Raw genomic sequence first — 24,622 nt, 5'->3', positions numbered from 1 at the left:
GCCGAGTATTTCTTTTTAAATTATAGCCTGCACACAGTGGTGTAAAGTAACTAAGTACATTTACTCAAATACTGTAAATTGTACTACTTGTACAATTTGGTATTTTTTTTACTTTAGTGTAGAATTTGCCATTTTCAATAATTTTACCTCTACTCCACTACATTTCAGAGGCAAATATTGTACTTTTACTCCACTACAATTATTTGAAAACTGCACCTCGCACTGCACATGTACTGGTTATATTGTATTGTACATACTATACTAAATACTATACTGCCATCTATTGGTGAAGAACATATATACACACCAGGAGATAATATACACACCAGGAGATAAAAACAAAATAAACAGTGAGATTGTATGATTTTTATAACAGTTGTCACATGAGTATCTATTGTTGTACAACTGCTAGTGCTATATGTTTACTTATTGCTTTAAAGATATTTTTTGGGGGCTTTTCGGCCGTTATTTATAGTTTTACAACTACAACTATGTCAGCAGTCCGGCCCATGTCTTCTTTCCATTTACACATATCAGAGGTTCCTGATTTTTCTGAAATTGGCAGCCCACCTGAAAATGTATTTTCTGTTTATTAAAGAGCTGGAGACTCCTGTTAGTGAGCAAACACTATAGCAATGAGTACTATCATATTTATTTTAATAAAAAAACTAAACTAAAAAATATCACTTACACAACATTTAAATTGCAATTTTTTCCCTCTGCACCTGATACCTCTTTGCCAAATATAGCAGACCTACAAGCTCACACTTGTAGATCGGCTATTTTTGGCTAAAGTTCTCTTCAGAAAAGGGATGCTATAGGGTTCACGTGGTTAATGTAAAAAACAAAACAATCATATCACACAAAGATATGGCGGCCACCCTGTAGTAACTCTGAGGACCCCCTAGGGGTCCCGGACCCCCTGTTGAAGACCCTTTGGTTTAAACACCTTCCTGTTCCTGACTGTTCATAAACAAGATTATGACTATGATTCAACTGTAATGTGAGTGATTTGTTGAAGGGCGTGTGTCATCCAGGTTTACACGTCCCCATAAAATGTTTGTTATTGGCTGTTAATTGATATTTTATGAGCGCAAAAGATCATTCAGTTGTGCAATAAGCACCTTGCCTTCATCCATCAGTGTGTACATAGAAGTATGTTAGTGAATAATATTAAACACAAGATGGAATATCAGTTGTCTTCAAGCAGAGCCACGGTCTAACATCTGCATTAAACCACACACCCCGAGGAGGTCAGTGGTGTAAAGTAACTAGTAAGTACATTTACTCAAGTACTGTACTTAAGTACAATTTTGAGGTACTTTTACTTTACTGGAGTATTTCCAATTGTCTTTACTTTTACTTCTACTCCACTACATCTCAGAGGCAAAGCAAAGCAAAGCAAAGCAAAGTTTGTTAGCAAAGGGTGTCGGACTAAGCACGAAGCTTGTTTCCAGCCGGACCCTGCATGGAAGCCTTGCTCAAGGGCTATTCAGCGGTGATTCATGATTGATGTGATGAATTGGGGAATCGAACTAGGGACCTTCCGGTATCAAGGCCGCCCCTCTAACCACTAGGCCACCGCTGCCACCTTGGGAAATATTATACTTTTACTCCACTGCAATTCTTTGAAAACTTGAGTTACTAGTTACTTTGCAGGTATACATTATTATTATAAAACATACATTAACCACTTTATCCCTATTTTATAGCTAGGCTATTTGAAAATAGCCGATCTACAAGCTCACAAGCTTGTGAGCTTGTAGATCTGCTATTTTCAAACATTTTAGTACTTTTACTTTTCATACTTTAAGTACATTTTGATAAATTTAGAATATCTGACTTTTACTTGTAACAGAATACATTGCAGTATTGATACTTTTACTTAAGTAAAACATTTTGAATACTTTTTCCACCACTTGAGGAGGTGAGGAACAAGATGATGTGATGTTTATGGTTGAAAGAATTTACTCCAGGCTCTGCAGGGCATAATGGAGGATTTACCACTTTAACTCTGCTGTCCATAGTTTGGGCATGTCATTAATATGCAAACATTTTCAATACTTCTTTCAAAGTCTTTCGAAAATAGCAAACATAAGACGAAGACTAGGCTATAGCCAACACGTTGTGAGCTTATAGATCAGCTATTTTTGATTGGCCAATGGCTGAAGTATAAGAGATCTTTGAGGCCAAAACGTCGTTTGCTGAATACAGTTCTTTACAAGTTCTAGAAGACAGTGTGCCGGAACCTCTCTATCATTGACATCAAAGATCTCTTTGTGTTCATCTGGACCTTCCTTTTTGTCCTATACGCACCTGTCGTTAACCTTTGGGGTGTGCTTCGGCCTTCTTTTCAACAATAGCTGAAGTATAAAATAGGACTTGAAGTGATTAACCATGACACCGAATAGTCACCTGATACACAGTATATGAATCTATTACAATGCTGAACTCATGCTCGTTGAAACCTACAGTCAAAGTCTACTGGTTAAAGTCTAAAGTTATACTGACTAAGACAAATGCACCATCCCAACCACTAACTATTCACAGGAGGAGGCCTATGCCGTAGTGCAGTGGTTCTCAACCAGTGGTCCGGGGACCACCTTGAGGGGTTCCAGCAGGTGGTCCCCAGCTAAATGATGGAGAGTTGGTGACCAAATGGACCCTTATAGATCTTTAACTCTTCAGAGCGTAAAATGAAACCAAATGGACCCTTATGGGTCCATTTGGTTTCACTCTCAAGAGTTAAATTATTGTTAGACATCTGCATTACTTAATTAAAGAATTGTTATTTTGATCAACGTTTGCCTGTTATCTCTCCTAATGGTACCAACATCAATACAGCATGGATGGAATTGTGGACAAAATCTTATCCAACAATAACAAAATATTCTAAGTCTTGGGTCTGAGAGTCTAAATCTCATCCAACGGTGGTTCCGTGGCTCAAATGCCAAATAAATAATGGACCTTGATATGAAAAGGGTTGAAAACCACTGCCGTAGTATCAAGGGCTAGACCGCCAGGCTTCTGAACAGCTTCCACTGATTACCATCACATTGCTGAACAAGAGAAAGTGCTCCTCGGAGCACAGGTCTCCACCAGGTCAGGTAGGTTATTGTGGCCTCCTGGTGGCGCTAAAATAGGCCGATGTGAAAAAGGTGCCATTTCTTCTTAGGCCTTGCATGATCTTGTATAGAGATCATGTGTACCGATTTGCATGAAATTTGGATAAAATGGGAAGGAGTAGCATAAAAGAAAATGTTTTACATAAGTCGGCCTCCTGGTGGCGCTATAAAAGGCAGATGTGAAAAATGCAGGGCAAAGGTTTTTCCTTGACCTCTAGGGAGTGAGCATACAAAGTTTTACACAGATCGGTGCAGTTATAGATAAAAACACAAATCGGCCTGTTATAGCGCCACCATGAAGCTGATTTGAAAAAAATCAAATTGTATTTCTTCCTCTGCCTAATGGGAATGTGCGTGCAAAATTTCACGGAAATTGCATGCCGTTTTCATGATTTGAGGCATTTTGTTCAAAACTGAGCACTCCAGCAAACTTTGGAAGACGTTTTGAGCCAATCAGGATGGAATAATGACTATGTATCAGGGCTATATAAAGCAATGACTACACCACATATAGGAGTGAGGGATCCTTTAAACACATTAACCATATACTGTATATATAGATATATAGATATAGATATATAGGACTGAACAAGGTAAGGTTCCCCAGAAAGGTACGGGTTCAGAATGAACAGAACCAGATGTATCAAATGTGTCAAGTTTATTCAAACAGTTGGTATAAAAAATAGTCAGGTTAAAATACAGAAAGGAAGAAAGCGGTTAGTATTACTGGGAGTTCTGCAAAGGGACTAAACCCAAGAGGCAAAGGGGCAATAAGGGTAAGGGCTTCGGGGCCTACTTGGGCCTCTAAACTAAATATAAGAAATTAAACAAATCAAATCCAAATAATGCAAAACCAAAAGCAAATAAAGTAAATAAGTAAATCAAAACAAAATACAAATACGCAAAATCAAAATCATGCAATGCTACTTAATGGCCCTGTATAGTTCTGTCCTCAGTCAACCCTATTGCACACAGTCCAATAGCAAAAACCCAGTCTAAATAGTATGGCACGGTGGGAAAAACAGTGATGGTTAGTTCAGCTCCTACAAAAAATCTAATAATAAAGCATTAGACCAACACTCCAACAATTCATCCCAGACATTAGGCCCCTATAGCAAGATCACAAAATACAGCAAAATAACAAACATACCCAATGAGTCAATATATGCCCATGGCTCCCATTGATATAGGCCTGCACAGTCACAGGGTACTGCTGCTCAAAGGACCTGGAGGCTTCTGGAAATACAGATATGTATTAGTAATTAACAATAGGCCTAATATTGGCAGGCAGCTTATCTAAACTCTTATATATATAGTATTGCTACAATGAGTCATAAAAACCTCGTCATTTGTTTCAGATTGTCTTACAGAGAATTAGTCTGTACCCCTCATGCCTCCAGGTCTCTCTCACAAACACTCAAGCCAGGCTTCTGGCTAGACAGGAGGCCACAAACCTGGCCACCCCTCTTTATGCACTTTCCTTAAAGGGCCAGTGCTACATAGAGATACAGTGTACAGATTTGCGTGATTTTTGGACAAAATCTGTAGGAGTACAAAAAATATGTTTTGCACAAAGCGTCCCCCTGGTGGCGCTATAAAAGGCCCATGAGAATAATTTGGGGCAGAGGTTCTGAATTGGCATCCAGGGAGTGTGTGTGTGCACTGTTTTGTTGCGATCAAGCCAACGGTGCCGGAGATTAGCTTGTCACAGACGGACAGACACACGGACACACACACGGACACACACACGGACGGACGGACGGACGGACAGGGGGCAAAACATACTCTCTCTCGCCATGCCTTTCGGCCTGGGGGAGACACCAAGGCCAGCCTGGCCTGTCAAAATGTTTTTCTGCCCTTCATGTGGATATGTTCCTCTGTGAAGACTTTAGGCTACTTTTCCAGGACCATGACATGTAGATTTTCTTTCCTTTTTTTGTTGAAGTTTCTGCCCTATATGTGTCTTTGCACCTGACGTCTAATCATGCATATACAGTACACACCTGCCGCTATGTGGACCGACTAATGTCAACATCACCATCATCAACATAAACATTATTTGTACAGCACCTTGCATACAAAACGTGCAGTTGACCCTAAAGGACTGCTAAATGACCCTGCTTACCATTAAATAAGCAAGAACATAATGTATGTTCTTGTGCATATCATCACAGAACTCACATGGTGTACAAATGAACACTGATGGTTTTACAGTGTGAATAAATAGTAGCAGTCGGGGGGGGGTGCGTCTGTTACACTATCACCTCTCTCCCTGAACAAACAGTTGTTCCACGCTAGTATATGCACTTCACTGTTTCCATGCAATTACGGCTGGGGGTGTTAACCATTTAAGTCCTGTTTAAAAAAAAAAAAAAAATAGACGACCTGCAAGGCTCACAACACGTTCCACCAAGGCGTGTTGTGAGCTTGTATTTTGGCTATTGTTTTTTTTTTTGTTTTAAAAGTTTAGAAACGTTCCCTATAAAGATGTACAAGATCGGCTATTCTATGTGTTCTATGTTCTATATTTTGTACTTGTAGATGTGCTATTTTCCCTATTATGTAAAAAAAAAAAACTGTACTGTGTACAGTATTTATTTATGTATGCATGAATTGATTTATGATTTATTATCTGATTTATTTGATTTGCACAACAGTTTATATATACATTATGCATGATATGATAGTTCTTTTCATGGGAAAGTTGACAGTTTATTGTTGTGCCGGTGAGGTAAGAAAACCTAGGGGGGGCTTATGCGAGTACCTCACCGTTTACATTACATATGATTTGACTTATTCAATATTAAACATATAAAAACATACACAAACAATAAATGCATGCATGCATGCATACATGCATTCATTTCTCCTGTAACAACATGCCCAAAACAGTGTTGCCAGGTTGAAAGCAGTTAACTGCTTAGTATCTTCTCATAAAGAGGGCGTGTGATAGAGAAGGTATGTGTGTTGGCTTAACCATTAAGTTGGAGCCGCTGTGTGTGTTCCTGAGCTGACCCTGTGCTGGTCATTGTTTGACTGAACCACTGCCTGGAGCACATATACATACATATACCTGTTTGTACTGTTGGTGATGTTGGAGAGACTGGCACTGCTGCTCTGCCTGGCACCTGCCCTGGCACAACCCCTATGTGAGACTGGTACGTATACGTAACCCTCTGCCACTCTAATAACCAGTGGTGGAAAAAGTACTGAAATGTTTTACTTAAGTAAAAGTATGTAGAAATATTCTGTTTCAGGTAAAAGGCCTGTGTTCAAAATGTTCACTTGAGTAAAAGTACAAAAGTATTGGCATCGAAATATACTTAAAGTACCAAAAGTAAAAGTACTCATTATGCAGAATATTCCTGTTTCACTGGTTATCATAATTATTTCTAAAATGTATACAAATCTTTTGAAAATAGCAGATCTACAAGCTCACAATGCGTCGCATCGCGACACATTGAGTGAGCTTTGTACAGAGCTTTCTATACAATGCTATTTTGTTTTAAGTTATGTCTGTGTGGATGGTTAAGTCTGTATGTGGGTTTCATGAATATTGAACCAATCCAAAGTATTTATTAACCAGAGCTTGTTACAGAATAATAACTACATCAAATCCATTGGAACGCAGGTTCTTTTTTCCGTTTCCTGAAAAGCCTTTTGGACATACAAGGTGTCTACCAGACAGTGAAGATATGTTTATAATATACATTACAGTGTCAGTATACTATTTGTAGATTATTGGGGGTCTGGTGTTTAGAATGATTTAATGTCTTAATGTATATACTTTGTTGACCGGGGTCCTCCTGCATGGGTCTACTAACCTTTTTCCCCTCTACACCAAAATCTTCACTGAAAATAGATGATTTATAAGCTCACAACGCATCGCAATGTGAGGTGTTGCGAGCTTGTAGATCATCGATTTCCGCAGAATGTTCGCCTTTTGTGACATGCCCAGAATAGGGGCGTTGGGTTCATGTGTTAGGTAGGTAGTGTGACCAAAATGTCTTGGTTCTTTAGATATTTGATATTAATTTTATCAGACATGCCCACCTCCTATATAATTGAACTTCAAACTCAAATTTAACCATTTAAAAAGAGAGAAAAAAGAAGAGGCGCTGCAGGGATTATTCAGTGGCTCTGATAGATAGGTGCTCTTTGGTGACACAGGTAGGAACATATGAACAAAAAAAAGGATTTCCAAAGAAGTACTGCTTGCCAAAAAAGGTGTGAAATGCAGACTTGCAAAGAAAAGAATTCCAAGGCACTCCATCTCAAGTGAAAAAAAATATAATTTATTTAGAGCAAGGCAAATGAGTATGACAAATTTAACCAAGTAACTTAAAATACTGTCTGGGATGCACACAAAAGCCAGAGAAGACTTCAAAAGAGACGTGTTTTAAAGTGAAATACCCCTTTAAGTACAGAGGATTCCAATGAAGTTCATGATTAATCTAAAAAAAATGCACATCCGTTGAAACTGCAGCCTTCCTAACAGTGTCAGGAGCTGTCAGCAATAAACACAACCAGGAACTCCCTATTAAACACTATTCTGAAAAACTTTACAAAATAAATGAAGTTTTACAGTTGAAGCCCTTAGAATTTTTATCATCCTTCAAAATAATGACTTGGATAAAACAATGCTCTTTTCTTATCTTGCCTGTGTTTCTGGACATTAGCAGTAATGGTCTTTGTTGGGAGTACATTGTATGTAGCGTGTTGTAGCTACTGTACAGAACACTCAGTCTATACCAAGGGTCTTCAACGTTTTTCAGGCCAAGGACCCCTTAGCAGAGAAAGAGATGAAGCAGGGACCCCCACTACATATTGTGTAAAATAGTGTTGCTTTTTCATAGATTACATAACTAGCTTCATATAGACTTGTTTGACAGCACTATAGTCAGTGTTGCGTAAGTTAATGTTTTTGTTTGTTTGTTTACACTTTATCTTTTCTATATGAATATGTCGGATTCATATTAGGCTAATGTGTATTTTCAGATATTTTACCATATCGATATAGTTTATAAACCATCAATAGTAAACTTGACCTTTGCCTCTGTACTTGGTCTATACTCTTTTTTTTCTCCCCTCTACACCAAACTTCTTCGCCAAAAATAGTAGATCTGCTATTTTTGGGAAATGTTCCCACCAGAATAGCTAAGTGGTAAAAATGTAAATGTAAACCACACAAAGATTTGCCGGCCCTATAGTAACTGAGGCCCTGTTGAAGGCCCATGGTCTATTACTGTATGATTACTTTATCTTTAATACAGCTACTGTAGTCTTTTAGGAGGTAATCTAGCTACTGTATTGCAACCATAAAATTGTCACCACATTCCTAATATATTCAGGCTAATGTGTTGTTTTTCTGTAGGCAGTGCGTCACCTGGATATGAAGTCCGACTCAGCATCAAAACAGCTCTGGGAGACAAAGCTGTATGTGTTTTAAAAAAAATCTACATATCTATCAAATTACAAATCACTGTTTGATCTTAAATGCTTGCTTTATATCGATCCAATTCAGTCCTATAACATCCTACCCATCATTCACTATAGTGAACCATAGAATATGCCTTTGTAGATAATAAAACTACACATGATTTGACAGTATAAGTGTGAGTACATATTTGAGAGGGCAAAGGTGTAGCTGGTGATTGTGCAACCTTGAATGTCTTTCCTCAAAAGCAGAGTGCACACTAACGTTGTGTTGTTTTATGTGTAATTACACTAACATTGTGTTGTTTTATGTGTACCACAGTAGTACACACTAACATTGTGTTGTTTTATGTGTACCACAGTAGTACACACTAACATTGTGTTGTTTTATGTGTACCACAGTAGTACACAGTAACAATGTGTTGTTTAATGTGTACCAGAGTAGTACACAGTAACATTGTGTTGTGTCATGTGTAACACACTAACATTGGTTTGTTTCATGTGTAACACACTAACATTGGTTTGTTTCATGTGTAACACACTAACATTGGTTTGTTTCATGTGTAACACACTAACATTGGTTTGTTTCATGTGTAACACACTAACATTGGTTTGTTTCATGTGTAACACACTGACATTGGTTTGTTTCATGTGTACCACAGTAACATTGGTTTGTTTCATGTGTAACACACTAACATTGGTTTGTTTCATGTGTAACACACACTAACATTGGTTTGTTTCATGGTACCACAGTACAAATGGAATGACAATGAGATGTTCCTTTTCCGAGCCACTCTGGCGTTCGCCATGAGGACATACTTCAATTCTGAGAATTACAAGTAAGACCTTTATTTCCCCATGATAGCCCATGTCTATAATGGATTATAAAATGCTCATAACACTGTATAATTGAAGTTAATATTTTGTAATAATAATCATCATACGTTAAAAAAAATCATTTTTTAATGACTCATTATGATCTTAATACTTCATGATTACTGGACACACAGTCTTTTTTTCTTTTGGCTGGGATCATAGTGTATCATAATTCTCACAGTCGTTAAACATTATGATTTTATAATGACTGTTATGTAAGTCACTAAAAGTGGTCCACTGGGTGCTTTAATTAAAGTGAAACAACTTTGTGACTGTATTTCCTGCTGCAAAATGCTGACACAACGTACATCGTGTTGTGGAACATCTCCATTGTGTGCAGTATCCTGGTGTGATTCATTTTTCAATTCATTGAGTAATCGAGTCATTATTATTGTTCTTAAATTTATTTAATTTTCTTTTAACGAATCGACATGATAAAAAAAAAAATTGCGACCAAAAAGATTAGTCTGATTAAGCGCTTATTTTATGTTGTGGTGTCGCACATAAATAGGTAAAATAGTAGATGTACAAGCTCACAACTTGTACATCTGCTAGTTTCACTACTCTTGAAAATCGATAATTTTATCGATCATTTGTTTTATAATCGACTTCATTTAAAAAAAATATGAACTGTAGTGTTAACTGTGTTGTGGATGGTTGTCAGTGTGTCTAGTATCCTGGTTTGTGGGGACACGCCCAGGGTGTCCTTCTGGTTCGTGGTGGTGTCACCTGAGAACCCTACACTGCTGGTTGACAAGCTAGACGTGGAGAAAGCTGTAAGGTAAAGACACACACACACACGCACACGCGCGCACACACACACACACACACACACACACACACACACACACACACACACACACACACACACACACACACACACACACACACACACACACACACACACACACACACACACACACACACACACACACAGCACTTTGGTTGACTTTGGTCTTTGTAAACGTGCTCTATAAATAAAATTTGAGTTGAGTTGAGTTGAGTTGAGTTGACACACACACACACACACACACACACACACACACACACACACACACACACACACACACACACACACACACACACACACACACACACACACACACACACACACACACACACACACACACACACACACACACACACACAATCCAATCACACGTCATCTCACTGCTACACCACTGAATCCTAGATAAATAAATTAACAACTTAAACCATTAAGGCCTGAGGTGTAGATTCTACAAAATCATTGTCCTCTAAATCCTAATTATAGTTTTTTAGAAAACGGTTTTCTGAAAAACGTACGTTGTTATTTCAGTGGTTCTCAAACTTTTTCATGTCATGGACTTCCAAAATTATATGTATTTGGCCCTTGGACCCCCATCTCAAACTATGTTGTTCCAGGGACCCCAAGAAGCAAAGATTTGAGTTTAAAAAATGTTCGCTTTAAAAGAATATGCATGTATATTCAAAGATTTGCACACATTTTCACAATTTTTCAAAAATACTCTATGAGCTATACGCTATGAGCTTGAATATCTGCTATTTTTGAATAGCCAAAGTGAAAATAATACTTTTTAGCTCAAATCAAGAAATTACAACGTGCATTTTATTTCAACTACAAACTATTTAGCAGTTGTAGTAGATTGTAGCCTGGCATGGCCAGACTAATATCACTGCGTAGATATTAGTCTGGAATCTCTGTGTGAAACCTGTATTTCCGAGGAGAAAATTAAAAGAAATGCCTCTGGTGATGAACCCGCCCCATATTTGCATTCTGGGCCCTGATTAGTCCCTCACAACTTCGGAGGTAGAGAAATCCAATCTCTATTGAGAGGGGCCAGACCTAATCTGCCGAGGGCAATTTTCTTTTTGCAATGGCAGATTCGTCTGGAACCAGGCTAGTTAGATTGCAGATATAGATTGTTAATACAAAACTTACAGTACATTACAGTGATACATGATGAAGTACGTATTATTATAGGTTAATCTACCAAGCAACACATCATAATTAAAATCAACCCCACCTTCACCAGCTGCAGCATTGAAAAGATGAACACATTACTAATCCAATACTATTGTGAAATGGATCATTATGCGTAATGTGTAGCCTACTTCTGTACTTATTTGGTATATGTTTGGTAAGTATATTTTCATGCCAATGCTTACTTTTACTTAAAATGACTTTGGCTTTCTCTGCCCGGACTGCTGGCGTAGCGGTCTGGGCGGGAGCCTGACAGCGCGTTACAGGTTCGAGTCCCGATCCCGGGCGTGCCCATCTCTCTCCCCATTTCCTGTCAACCTACTGTCCTTCAATAAAGGCAATAAAAGCTCCCCTCCCCAAAAAAAAACGACTTTGACATTAAATCTTGAGTAATTCCTTCACCACTGCGCATATATATATATATATATATATATATATATATATATATATATATATATATATATATATATATATATATATATATATATATGTACAGTAATGTACATTTTTGGCATTCATATAGGCTACCTGTGTTACACCAACAACCAGTTATTTTTCGACACAAATCCTCTCATGGATGGTTGTTGTTTGTTATAATCATTATAAGGGGATGGCTGGCACCTCCCACTGAAGCATGATTTATGCTTTGTCGTAAGATGGTGTCACACACTGAACATAGCAGATCTACAAGCTCACAACACGTCGCGTTGCGGCGCATTGTGAGCTTGCAGACCAGCTATTTTTGGCTCTAATAAATCCCCCCTGCTGTAGTTCAGATTGCTGATGCTGTGGGTAATATGAACTCTTGAGTCTTTTTCTTTTTTTCTCCCCCAGAGACTTGACCTTTGGACTGTGATTATGCATTTAGCTGTTACTGCAAATTTCTTCTGCATATTTACTGTGCTTATGAGGCAACCAATGCAGAAACAACAACAAAAGAAAAGGAAGGTCTATAAAAGTAGGATGTCTTGTAGAAAAGCATGGTTTTTGCAAAATTTCAAAGGGATAGTTCACCCAAAAACAAAACAATCTCCATGAATTGAAGACTCCATGGGGTGTGTAATTGATAGAAAGAAAGTCATTTTGGGGTGAACTATCCCTTTAAACCCTATATAACCCTTATATACTGCGACAATAAGTGAAAATAGCTGCGTCACAATAGCACACTGTGAGCTTGTAGTTATGTTATTTTTGCTATTTTTGAACGCTGTACCCGAGTAGTGCAATACCCATAAGGCTAACGATGACATCAGTACTACGATGTCATATTGATGATGACATCAGGGATATCCATATATAGGCATCCCATGGACACGGACACACAGACAGACATAGATACACAGATATTTGTAGATTTATAGATATTTTCGGCGGACGGCTGATCTGACGTAGTAGCACTTGCCCTAACCTTGATCACGCAGTCTTATGCAAAGGCTAAAATGTAATTTAGATACTAGCATGTTATTTAGAGTTCATTTGTTGACCTGTTTACAGTTTCAACGTACAGATTATTTATTTTTTGATATTGTACTGTTTAGACTGATGCTAGGTTCTTGGTTTACCTATGATCCTAGATTACGGGGCACTACACTGTCTCTGTCTGATCTACTGTATGTGTTTACCTTGTTTACTTTATGTCGCTCTGGATTAAGAGCGTCTGCTAAATGCCTACATATAAAAATTGTAAGTCATGCACGCACCCATGCATGCACACACACACACACACACACACACACACACACACACACACACACACACACACACACACACACACACACACACACACACACACACACACACACACAACACACACACACACACACACACACACGTCGATGATTGGACCAGTGCATAATGAGTCTGACTCAGCTGTTAATGTGTCCCACAGGATGTCGAGGCATCGTATCAACAGTGCTTTCCTGCTGACAGATCAGACCCTGGAGTTTCTGGGCATCCCCCCCACCTTGGCCGCCCCGGTGGTCCCTGACACCCCTCAGTGGCTCATCGTGTTCGGGGTGGTCATTGGTCTGGTTGGCGCTGGCATCGTTGTCCTGCTGCTCTCGACCATGATCCAGGGCCGAAGGTGAGCTATGGATGTGGAAAAACCCACTGACTTGACCCTTCTGTTAGAAAACGTTTCGTGCACTGTGCCACTATAGCAGGGGTCTTCAACAGGGGGTCCGGGACCCCTAGGGGGTCCTCAGTGTTACCACAAGCTCACAACGCCTCGCGCTGCGAGGCGTTGTGAGCTTGTAGATTGGCTATTTTTGGCAAAGAGGTATAGGAGTAGAGGGAAAAAAAGAGCAGACCAAGTTGAATCTGAAACATAATTTCATACAATATAGAGGGGGTCCCTGCTTCATCTCTCTCTCAGCTAGGGGGTCCTTGGCCTGAAAACGTTGAAGACCCCTGCACTATAGGTAAAGGAACACCTCAAACTAAGGTTTTCAAATCGGCCTCATGGTGGCGCTATACCAGGCCGCTTTACACTTTTGGCCAATTATTCTTGGACCTTCTGGAGGTCATACAATCAAAACAATTTCCCCACTGTATTCCTTGGATCATGACGCAACTACGTCTATTTCCACCAAACTAGATTAGGTACACATTGTCTCAGGAGTCATATGACAACATCAAACAGCTTTATGACATTCCATACTGTTTGCCTGAAGTTGGCTTTAAAAATGTGTGGGAGGGGTTCAGGGGCCAATTAAAAATGCCATACAATATGAACGCAACATCCAATCAACCCCAAATTGGAATAGCATGTTGAGGGCCCTCTATGGAGGACACCTCCAAAAGTGCTTTCACTCCTGGACACCACAAATGGGAAAGGTTGATTGATTGATTGATTGATTGATTGATTGATTGATTGATTGATTGATTGATTGATGTACTTAATTTAGTAAGACATGAGAACAACAGTACATGGAAGTACAAATTCACAATACAAGGTCTACTAAACTGGAAGGCTCATAAAGCACTAAGCTTGTTTAAAATGAGATTCCCACGCACACAAATCATGATGACATATAAGAGACTGACAGATATACACACATACAGGTTGCACCGTATGTCATAGAAAGGCAGTTTTCTCCCGCAACTTCCTTAGTTAGGGGTTGTAGCCCTGGCTAAACAACCCAGCCTGGTGGAGATACGCGCTCCGCAGAGCGCCCCTTTCTAGCTGTCCTTCTGATTACTGAGCCTGACTGCTGTTTCTGTTCAACCCTCCTCTATAGGAAGAAGAAGGGGCAGCCAGAGGATGAAGATGATGAAGTGGTGGAGAACGGCATTGCGTGTGAGAGCTTAGATGGTGTTCGTAACAAAGCGTTCACCGATGATGATCGGTTCACAAAGATGTAATGTCTTCCTTAAAGTAAGAAGACACGAAGAACATGTTGAAATCACTCCACAGGGACTTCTGTAGCACTTATTTTAGATCCAGGAAAGCACAAAGACAGTAGTTACTGCAAAGCTCTGCTTTATTGAGCCTATTTACTAGAGATTGATACGTTGTAACAAATGTACAGAGATTTGACATCGTTTTCAGAAACCGACACTACTGTATGTAATGTAAAGCCAACATTATCATGAACCACTTATCCTATATACTTATTTAACCGGGGTCCCCCACGGCTCCATACTAGGTCCATGCACTTCTTTTTTTCCCCTCTACACCAAATCTCTTCACCGATAATAGCAGATCTACAAGCCCATAACACATTGCATTGTTATTATGAGCTTGTAGTAGACTGTCTATTTTCACCAAAGGTTGGCCCCCAGAATAGGGGTTAAAGGCTTGACTGATACCATTACTGCATTGAATGATGCTGTAATGACTAAAACTGTATCTTAATGAATTAAAGACAAATCCATGTGTTGATGTGTGTGATCTATGAGGTACAGTAGGCCTACTATTCCAGCCCATGAATGCCTTTTTAATTACTTAAAAGGTGAGCAACAACTGCAAGCAGGGTGTCTCAATGACTCCATCTAGTGGGCTTTTCTGGTTAAATGTTTAAGCTCTATGCTATAGTAATCATTGCTATAGAGTGTTTGTTCAATAACATGGGTCTTCCTGTTTCTACAGCTCTCTAATACAAATAAAATATTGTTTTAGTTGGGTTACAAATGTATTTTCAGTTTACTAAGGAGCTGAAATGATGGTGGGATTCTGTTACTGAACAAACACTCTATAGCATTGGTCTTCAACAGGGGGTCAGGGACCCCTAGGGGGTCCTCGGAGCTACCACAGGGTCACCGCCAAATCCTTTTGTGATAGGAACTTTTTTTTTTTTACATTAACCACTTGAACCCTAGCATCCATATTCATCCTTATTCACAGAAAATATAGGCGATCTACCAGCTCACAATGGGTCACAGCGCGTGTAGAGGGAAAAAAGAGCAGACCTAGTACAGTACAAAGGTTAAGTTTACTTAATATTCAGGTTTTAAGTAGTTAAAAGTCTGAAAATACACATTAACATGAATCCAACATATTAACAGAAAAGCTAATTTGTAAACACCAAATATTAATTAACAGTGATGATGCTATAAAACAAGTCTATGAAGATTCTATAAAATCTATGAAAACTTTTTATCTGCAACAGCACCAAGACATCTGTAAATAATTGATATTTGATATTTTACATTTATTTTCTAACTGGACGGGGTACCTACATCTGGGTATACATCACATCCAGTACAGCAAAACCTTTTGGTTCAATCCAACTTGTTAGCCTCTCGTTGAATACATGACTTGGACTTGTTAGGTGTTAGGTTAGGTTAGGTGTTAGTATGAAGCCCTGCCTAAATATCGGACAACAGATAAGGAACAACGTTATATTTACATACTGCAAAGTCTAGACAAATATAGTTGCCTTTTAAAATATAGTTATATGCAAATTACTTCTGAAAAGGTGACTACATGCAGGTAACATAATGGATATTAACATCATGAGTTAAGAACGTTGCTATAGTTGTACATTCTGTATTGACTGTACCTGGTATAATATTGGCCTATAAATGTACATTGTAAATGTCTAGCATTCAAAACCATATATTATTTACAATGCTCTGGGAGCCTATGCTCTTAAATATGCAATTAAATGTGTATTGATGATATACTGAAAGTGTCCATATATTTGTGCTCAAGCAGCTAAGGTAATACTACTTCCACTCACAGCCTTGGCTATGGGAAATGTTGGAGGCGTGCCATATTTATAGCTGTTCAAACACGAATGCCAAATCGTATAAAACATATTTATTGTTTATGAGAATGCTACAGTAAGAGGCGTAAGAGCGTAACACAGAGATACTGTGTTTTCACATTAGTTTTCAATGTTATCTGTTGCCCTGTCTTAATGCTGGAAAACATGTCTCAGAGGTCAATGATAAACAAGGCCTTGAGTCCAGATGGTACACTCTGAACGTTCACACGCACGCGCGCACACGCACGCGCACACACACACACACACACACACACACACACACACACACACACACACACACACACACACACACACACACACACACACACACACACACACACACACACACACACACACACACACACACACACACACACACACACACACACACACACAAGCATGTGTGTAACCCAGCAAGAACGACTCCTGTGTCCCACGAGGCCTCCAGTGAGTTATGGCCATCACCACATCCTGTTGTCAGTCATTCCATTCATTTGCAGTAGTGTAAAGTAACTAAGTACATTTACCCAAGTACTGTACTTAAGCATTAAACATTTTAGGTACTTTTACTTTACTGAAGTATTTCCAATTTTCAATACTTTTGCTTCTAATCCACTACATCTCAGAGACAAATATCGTACTTTTACTCCACTACAATTATTTAAAATTGAAAAACTATTGTCAAAAGATTTTGATACATTTTATACATTTGAATTCTAGTGAAATGGGACATTTAACATAATGAGCACTTTCTACTTCGGTACGTTAAGTACATTTTCATACCAATACTTATGTAGGCCTACTTTTTCTCAAGTGAATTCAGATTATTATTTTTTTTAAGTACCAAAAGTAAAAGTACTCATTATGCAGAATGTCCCATTTCAAGTTTTCAAATGTATAAAAATCTTTTGAAAATAGCAGATCTACAAGCTCACAATGCGTCGCAATGCAACGCATTTTACACATTTTACGACGCATTTTACAAATGGATGAAATGTATATACAGTAGGGCTGAAGTGGTTAATGTATATGTTTTGTAATGATAATCAAAATCTACAAAGTAACTAGTAACTAAAGTTAACAGTTATTGTCATAACGGCCTATTGCTGATTTTGTCCTCTTGAGGGCGACACAGACAATAGAATAAAAAACTACAGGCATCCTGACTCTGTGTGCCTTTATTTTTTCAATGGTCTCTGCTTATCATGTTTATTATTATCAAGCAGTATAGTCACTTAAAAGGATCCGTGGATAATAAGCCTTATATGATTTAATACATTTTAATTGCCCTAACATATCTTTTTTTTTTTTAAACAATATTTTTTTTTGTTTTAGAAAGAGTTTATCTTTTACTCAAGGGGGACAATGTCCCCCTGGGACTCTCTGGGTACTCTCTCCTGATTGGCTGAAATGTTGTCACCTACCTGAAAACATATTTTCTGTTTAATAAAGAGCTGGAGAGACCCATGTTACTGAACAAACACTCCAAAGAGGCCTTCACACAGCACAGAGAGAGCTCAGACAATCAGTCAAGGCAAAAGGCAAAAGCAACCTGATGGAGCAAAATGTGGCAATACATAGCATACACTTAAAACCGCATATTATAGCTCTATGACAATAACAGTTTATTATCAAAACATATTTTTTTTCTCCGAAGGGTGATGTGTTGTGAAGAAGCCATATTGGCTGAGCTCCTGATGCACAGGTGCACAGTTCCCACGAGGCTGCTTCCCAGCATTTACACAACATTTTTCCATCCAGGTTCCAGTAAATGTGATGAAATCGAAGGTTTTTGGATGATATAAAGGACCCTCACCAAGGAGTCACTCCACCTGTCTGGCCTCCTCTATGAACCAGGATGGTAAGTACATATATCTCACTGACCTTTTGAAGGGAGAGGGATTTGTGCGTTTGACAACACATTTGATATGTCTTTATGTAAACTAGCACGACCAAATTCTATGACTACCCAGTGAGCCATATTCGTCTATTAGATGTCAACATGTACTTGAGTAAAAGTACAAAAGTATTGGTATAAAAATTTACTTAAAGTACCAACAGTAAAAAGTACTCATTATGCAGAATGTCCCGTTTAACACGTTTTCAAATGTATAAAAATCTTTTGAAAATAGCAGATCTACAAGCTCACAATGCGTCGCATCGCGACGCATTGTGAGCTTGTAGATCTGCTATTTTCAAATGGCCAAAATGTATATAGGGCTGAAGTGGTTAATATATATTTTGTAGGGCTGGGACTCGATTAAAAATATTAATCGTGACTACATGGATGAGCCCTGACAGCACATGGTTGGTGCTACAGACTCCAAATTTCGCACACAGATAGCTCAGACCTTTGCCTACGATCTTAGCTAGGCCTCGACCCGACCCGATATGCGGTTTTCCGGAACCAACGCGAAAGGTTCGGAATCTCCATATGCGGAGTCCTGACTACTAATTGAAGCCAATGGACGCCGAATCCAAATTGGCCCGAATCGCATGGATGAGCCCTGAAAGCACATGGTTGGTGCTACAGACTCCAAATTTCGCACACAGATAGCTCAGACCTTTGCCTACGATCTTAGCTAGGCCTCGACCCGACCCAGTTTTTCGGATCCGGCACGAAAGGTTTGGAATCTCCGTATGCGGAGATGACTGACATCGGGCTGTTCCGGAGCAAGCGCTGACTCATTGTGACATCACTTCATAAAAGGCATCACATACACTAGATGAGTCAACAAAAAAATCTCTGAGTGTGGCATAAACTATAGTCTTTCTTCCTCTCACTCCGAGGTGACAGATGAAAGTATATAAGCCGGCTTCTAAGCTAAGTCCAGCACTCTTGACAGACCTCTGCATATAGTCTATAAGCAGCTCTCAAAAAAATGAGTACTCCAGAAAAGCTACCAAAGCTAAACCCCGGTGAAGGAGAAATAATTCGTAACAACTTGGTACTTCTAAATTATCAGTGCAAGTTCATGGAAAGCCGGAAGGAATTGCAGTCTCTGTTACAATCAATAAGGGTCAGGGCCAAGAGAATGAACGAGTTGGCATCTACTTGCCTAAACCTGTGTTCGCTCATGGCCAACTCTACACAGCCTTCTCTAGAGGAAAGAGAGCCAGCGCTGTAAAAGTTTTCATTGTGGATAATGACAAGGGCATTACTGACAACATTGTTTATAGCGAACTCCTTTAGGATAATGGGCATAAATGGACACAGACAGACACAGAGATCTCCATATACGGGCATAAAAGGGACACACCCAGACACATACAGAGATGTCCATATATCACAGACACAGATAGCTCCATATTTGGGCATAAATGCACACACAGATGGGCATAAATGGACACAGGCAAACAGATGGCCAAAACGGGTCCTATGACAACAGGTATAATGGGGTTTGATTTAAAGGGTGGAGCATTCATTCCCTATTTACATCGTTCCTGTGTAGGCCGGTCCCCGACTAGACCCTCGGCCTAGTCTAATTAATTAGAGGCTTTGTAATTAATTCATCAAAATGTATGTTTTGACCTGAGAAGCAATTTCTTTTCAGTTAAAACATATTTTGGTATAATTATGAGTGAATCAATGAGTGCATCAATCAATAAGTTTGAGCAACAAAATATAGTTCTTTTTTTTATCAAGGTGAACAGACCAACAGATCAGTGCATGTTTTACCATAAAGTGTGAGTCTGATCGGCTTCTTCTCCTATTGCGTGCACTGGGGTTTGTTGTTTGTTGGTTGGTGCACTGGTATGATCGGTACGCCTGAAACTGTCCAGTGAGAAGCATGTTCTGTAATGATTTAATCGAAATTAATCAGTTAAAGTCCCAGCCCTGATATTTTGTAATAATAATACAAATCAACAAAGTAACTAGTAACTAAAGTTTTCATATAATTGTAGTGCAGTAAAAGTACAATGTTTGCCTCTGAGATGTAGTGGAAAACTATAGTAAAGTAGAAATTCCTCAAAGTTGTACTTAAGTACAGCACTTGAGTAAATGTACCTAGTTACTTTCTACCACTGTCTATTGGTGATTGTGGACATTGTCAACAGAACAGCAATTACACCATGTTTTCTCCCCCAATTTCTGTCCAAATCTCTCATCCTATAGTCATTCTATGAAGCCGTGTTCCTCCTCTGTGTCCTGGGCCCCGTGGCGGTGCATTCCCAGAGGGACTGTGACGATGTGGACATGCTCAACAACCACGCTCCCAGTGGGGTCTACAGCATCTACCCTGTTGACTTTGACACTCCTGTAGAGGTGTACTGTGACATGGACACGGATGGAGGGAAGTGGACCGTAAGAGCATTTCAGTGTCCTGAAGGATGCTTGTGTCTTTATTTCACTGTGATGACATCTTACATAAAATGTTTACTGGATGCATAACCCATTAAGATTTTTTGATTTGAGCTAAAAAGCATCATTTTACACTTTGGGCTATTCAAAAATAGCAGATATACAAGCTCATAGCGCGGCACCGAGTGCCGCGCAGATCTACAAGCTAGAGCTTGTAGATCTGGTATTTTTTTTAAATCGTGAACATGTGTGCAAATCTTTGAATACATATATTTTTAAAGCGAACATTTTTAACTCAAATCTTTGCTTCTGGGGGTCCCTGGAACAAAATATTTTGATGGGGGTCCTCGGCCTGGAACGCATCTGTGTCACTTTAAATCTTGACATTTTAAAAAATATTTTTTTTTCAAAAAAACTATTAGGATTTAGAAACAAAGGATTGGAATAAGAACCAAAATCATTAGAATGATGTTGTGCAAAACCTCCCATATCCATGGAAAGTGCCCCTTTTCAGGAATTGAGAAAGCTAGTTCATCTGGTACCACCCATGGATGTGACATTTCACCACACACGTTTTATAACATACTGATATGGCCTTTAGGCAGTTTAATTGATACTTAAGTTTACCCAATGTCTTTAATATACACATGCATACCTCCTATTGTTAAACTCAATAGCGTTAAGTCAATGTTATTTTACGTTAGATGTGAAGAACCACCAATCATATTTCCATTTTCCTCTTTCCTCCTCTCTCTGTTTTTCACTTCCTCTCTATGTTTTATTGCTAAGGTATTTCAAAGACGGATGGATGGCACAGTGAACTTTTACAGACCCTGGGACCAGTACAAGAGAGGCTTTGGTGATGCTGATGGAGAATACTGGCTAGGTGAGAAGCTACAGTATGTTGAGTAAACACGTGCTAACAACACGTGTAGATACTGTAAGTAAGCATAAACTACTTGACATTAAAGGTGCTGTAAGTGTGTGTGTGTGTGTGTGTGTGTGTGTGTGTTTGTTAAAATAAGTGTTAAATAGCACTATATTCCCGTAATCACTGCTATAGTGTTTGTTCAGTAACAGGAGACTCCCCATCTCCAAGCTTACATTTTCAGCTTGGGATACCAATTGCATCCGATTCATACAGGATAAAGGATAAACAAGTGGGGACTGGGGGTTCTCTTTCCTGATTTGATGAAATTGGCAACCCACCTGAAAATGTATTTTCTATTTACTAAATAGCTGGAGAGACAGGGACACCCCTGTTACTGAACAAACACTATATTGCAATGACTGCAATAAGAATATAGCAAAAAAGAAAACAGAAAACTATCACTGGTATAATATTGTCCTTATACCTAAACTGTCAAATTGCAACATGTCCTTGTACTGTATGTGTTTGTACTGTAGGGCTAGATAACATCTTCTTCCTGACTGTACGGAGAAGATACGAGTTGAGAGTGGACATGGAGGACTTCAGTGGGAACAGTGCGTTTGCTCTGTACACATCCTTTTACATAGAATCAGAGGCCAATGGATACAAGCTGAACATTGCTGGATTCAAAGATGGAGGAGCAGGTGAGTTTGATAAGTAGCTAGGAAAATTCATCCTCAACTAATTTATAAGACACAACAGAAGAGTTAAAGGAAAATGACAATTTTGTACAGGTTTGGGTTGTGTTACCCAATCTGGGAACCCAGTCGGTAAAAAGGAAAAAAAATAATATACCCCCCCCTTTGTTTTTGCCTCTGGGGGGACCTGATTTTTTTGTGTAGAAACTGGAGCTCGGTTTGGCCCCGAGTCCTCCCCTTTCTCAGTCCACTTCCTCCCGGGTGCTTCTGTGTTTATTCTAACAACAATGCTACATGTTTAGGGCAGTGGTGCTGACACATTCTGACACAATCTGTCTTGAGAGATTAGTACTTACCTTACCATAATTTAACTTCAAATATTGGCAAGATATTTTCAGTGGATGCTCTTTGATTATGCAAGGGATAATTGACGGTGCAATTTGGTCGTTGTTGAGAAATAACCCTGACAGGATGATTAAATCCTGATTTAATGATCCTGAAGGAGGTTATTTCTAAACAACGCCCGGCGTGCCGTCAATTATCCCTCTTATTACACGGCTATTTAATATATGAATTAATAAATTGACCCAAAAGTAACAACAAAACAAAGTACATTATTTCCTTTATGTTGGGCTGGCCGTCCGTCCAGTGCAACACGGTCGCCTCGGAAAACAAGGATTGATCAAATAGAATAAATTTTCGGTCACTGCATTGTCTATTTCTCGCTTCAAATGCTTCAAAGGCTGCAACGTCTGTAGCTGTAAATAACATTGTGTGTTTGTTTACATGCTGTCATTTTGGATACAGCATAAAATCAAGCAGCGCAGCAGGTGCTTTGAGTCTTTGATTAGAGGTCTGTTATTGAGCTCATCGGTCATTATCCAGAAATAACACACCTCTGAACTCAGTGATTGACCAATCAGAATCAAGCATTCAACCAAGCCGCGTAATACAAGTTAATAATCCAAAATAGTAATATGGTAAAATCAACAGGAAGTTGACATTTTATTAAAAATAAAGGTCTTTGTAATGTTAAATTAATCCACTTTGCGTTATACCATGCAATCAGTGTAAGGCAACGGGGAGACTAACTTAAATTACCATTTTCTAATTAACTATTGAAGATATCTTGCCAATATTTGGAGTTATAGTACATCAACACAACCCAAACCTCCACCAAAGTGTACTTTTGGTTTGATTTAACTGAGTTTATTGAAACCTCACAGTTAAAAATTACGACTCTGTGGATGAGTATGTTTTTTTCTGTTGTGACCATATCTCTCTTTCTAAGATCTCCTGGGGAAATAAATGTACCATAATCTTTCAAAACTCATTCCACAATCCATCCAACCACCCAAAAGTACACACACATAAGTATTGGATAAGAATGTATTCCATTTACTGTAAAAAAAAAAAAAAAAAGGGTGCTAATGAATTTGTGGTATATATGTGCTGTTAATAATGTGAGGTTGTGGTGATGATGATGATGATGATGATGATGATCGTCATCATCATCATCATCATCATCATCATCACTTACTGTACCTTCCCTTTTGAACTCTTTCCATACAGGAGACTCACTAATAATGAGACAGAATGGACAAAGATTCTCCACTCTAGACCGAGACCAGGATACCTGGAGTGGAAATTGTGCTAGAGATTATGTGGGGGCGTTCTGGTACAGCGATTGTCATTATTCAAATCCCAATGGAATGTATCTGTGGGGAGCTGAGAGCAGGCATTTTGCTGCTGGTGTTGTTTGGCATTCATTTAAAGGTTACTACTATTCCCTTAAATCCATTAACATGAAGATCAGAGCACTGGCCCCAAGAGAAGAGCAGGATGAAACTATCGATAACTAGTTTCATTGTAAGCGCAGGCCAGCGCAGGCCAGGACTACACCCCCACCCTCCGAAAAACAGAGAAACGTGATGAGATATATTCGCCATTAGTGTACGTACATCCAAAAAGACACATTAAATAGACAGCAAAGCCCACCCTAAAGTGTCATGAATCCCTCCTGATCTCCCTGTATCCATTCATTCATTAACTCTTTTGTTGTCATGGTCAGTAACTCTCCTGTCATTTCAGTCCCTGTCACCCCCACATCCCATGTTAT

General features: G+C 39.1%; 2 protein-coding genes across 2 annotated transcripts; both read left to right on the top strand.

The window, feature by feature from the left end:
• Positions 1-6,216: 6,216 nt before the first annotated feature.
• Positions 6,217-14,784, top strand: cltrn (collectrin, amino acid transport regulator; the record flags this gene model as incomplete). The annotated part of the gene is made up of 6 exons (XM_084066159.1): positions 6,217-6,283; positions 8,500-8,561; positions 9,315-9,400; positions 10,102-10,218; positions 13,310-13,504; positions 14,661-14,784. The coding sequence occupies 6 exons, from the start codon at positions 6,217-6,219 to the stop codon at positions 14,782-14,784; spliced, it is 651 nt and encodes a 216-aa protein (XP_083922285.1).
• Positions 14,785-16,348: 1,564 nt separating this feature from the next.
• Positions 16,349-24,365, top strand: LOC311051579 (microfibril-associated glycoprotein 4-like; the record flags this gene model as incomplete). Its single annotated transcript, XM_084066158.1, has 5 exons — positions 16,349-16,354; positions 20,749-20,937; positions 21,724-21,820; positions 22,342-22,509; positions 24,280-24,365. 5 exons carry the CDS (start codon positions 16,349-16,351, stop codon positions 24,363-24,365), a joined length of 546 nt encoding a protein of 181 aa, XP_083922284.1.
• Positions 24,366-24,622: the final 257 nt, after the last annotated feature.

This window comes from Gymnoscopelus microlampas (assembly GCF_963454915.1).
Source record: "Gymnoscopelus microlampas genome assembly, chromosome: 9".
NCBI lineage: Eukaryota > Metazoa > Chordata > Actinopteri > Myctophiformes > Myctophidae > Gymnoscopelus > Gymnoscopelus microlampas.
Note: the sequence above shows the minus strand (reverse complement) of the source record. Positions and strands in the feature narration are given on the sequence as shown.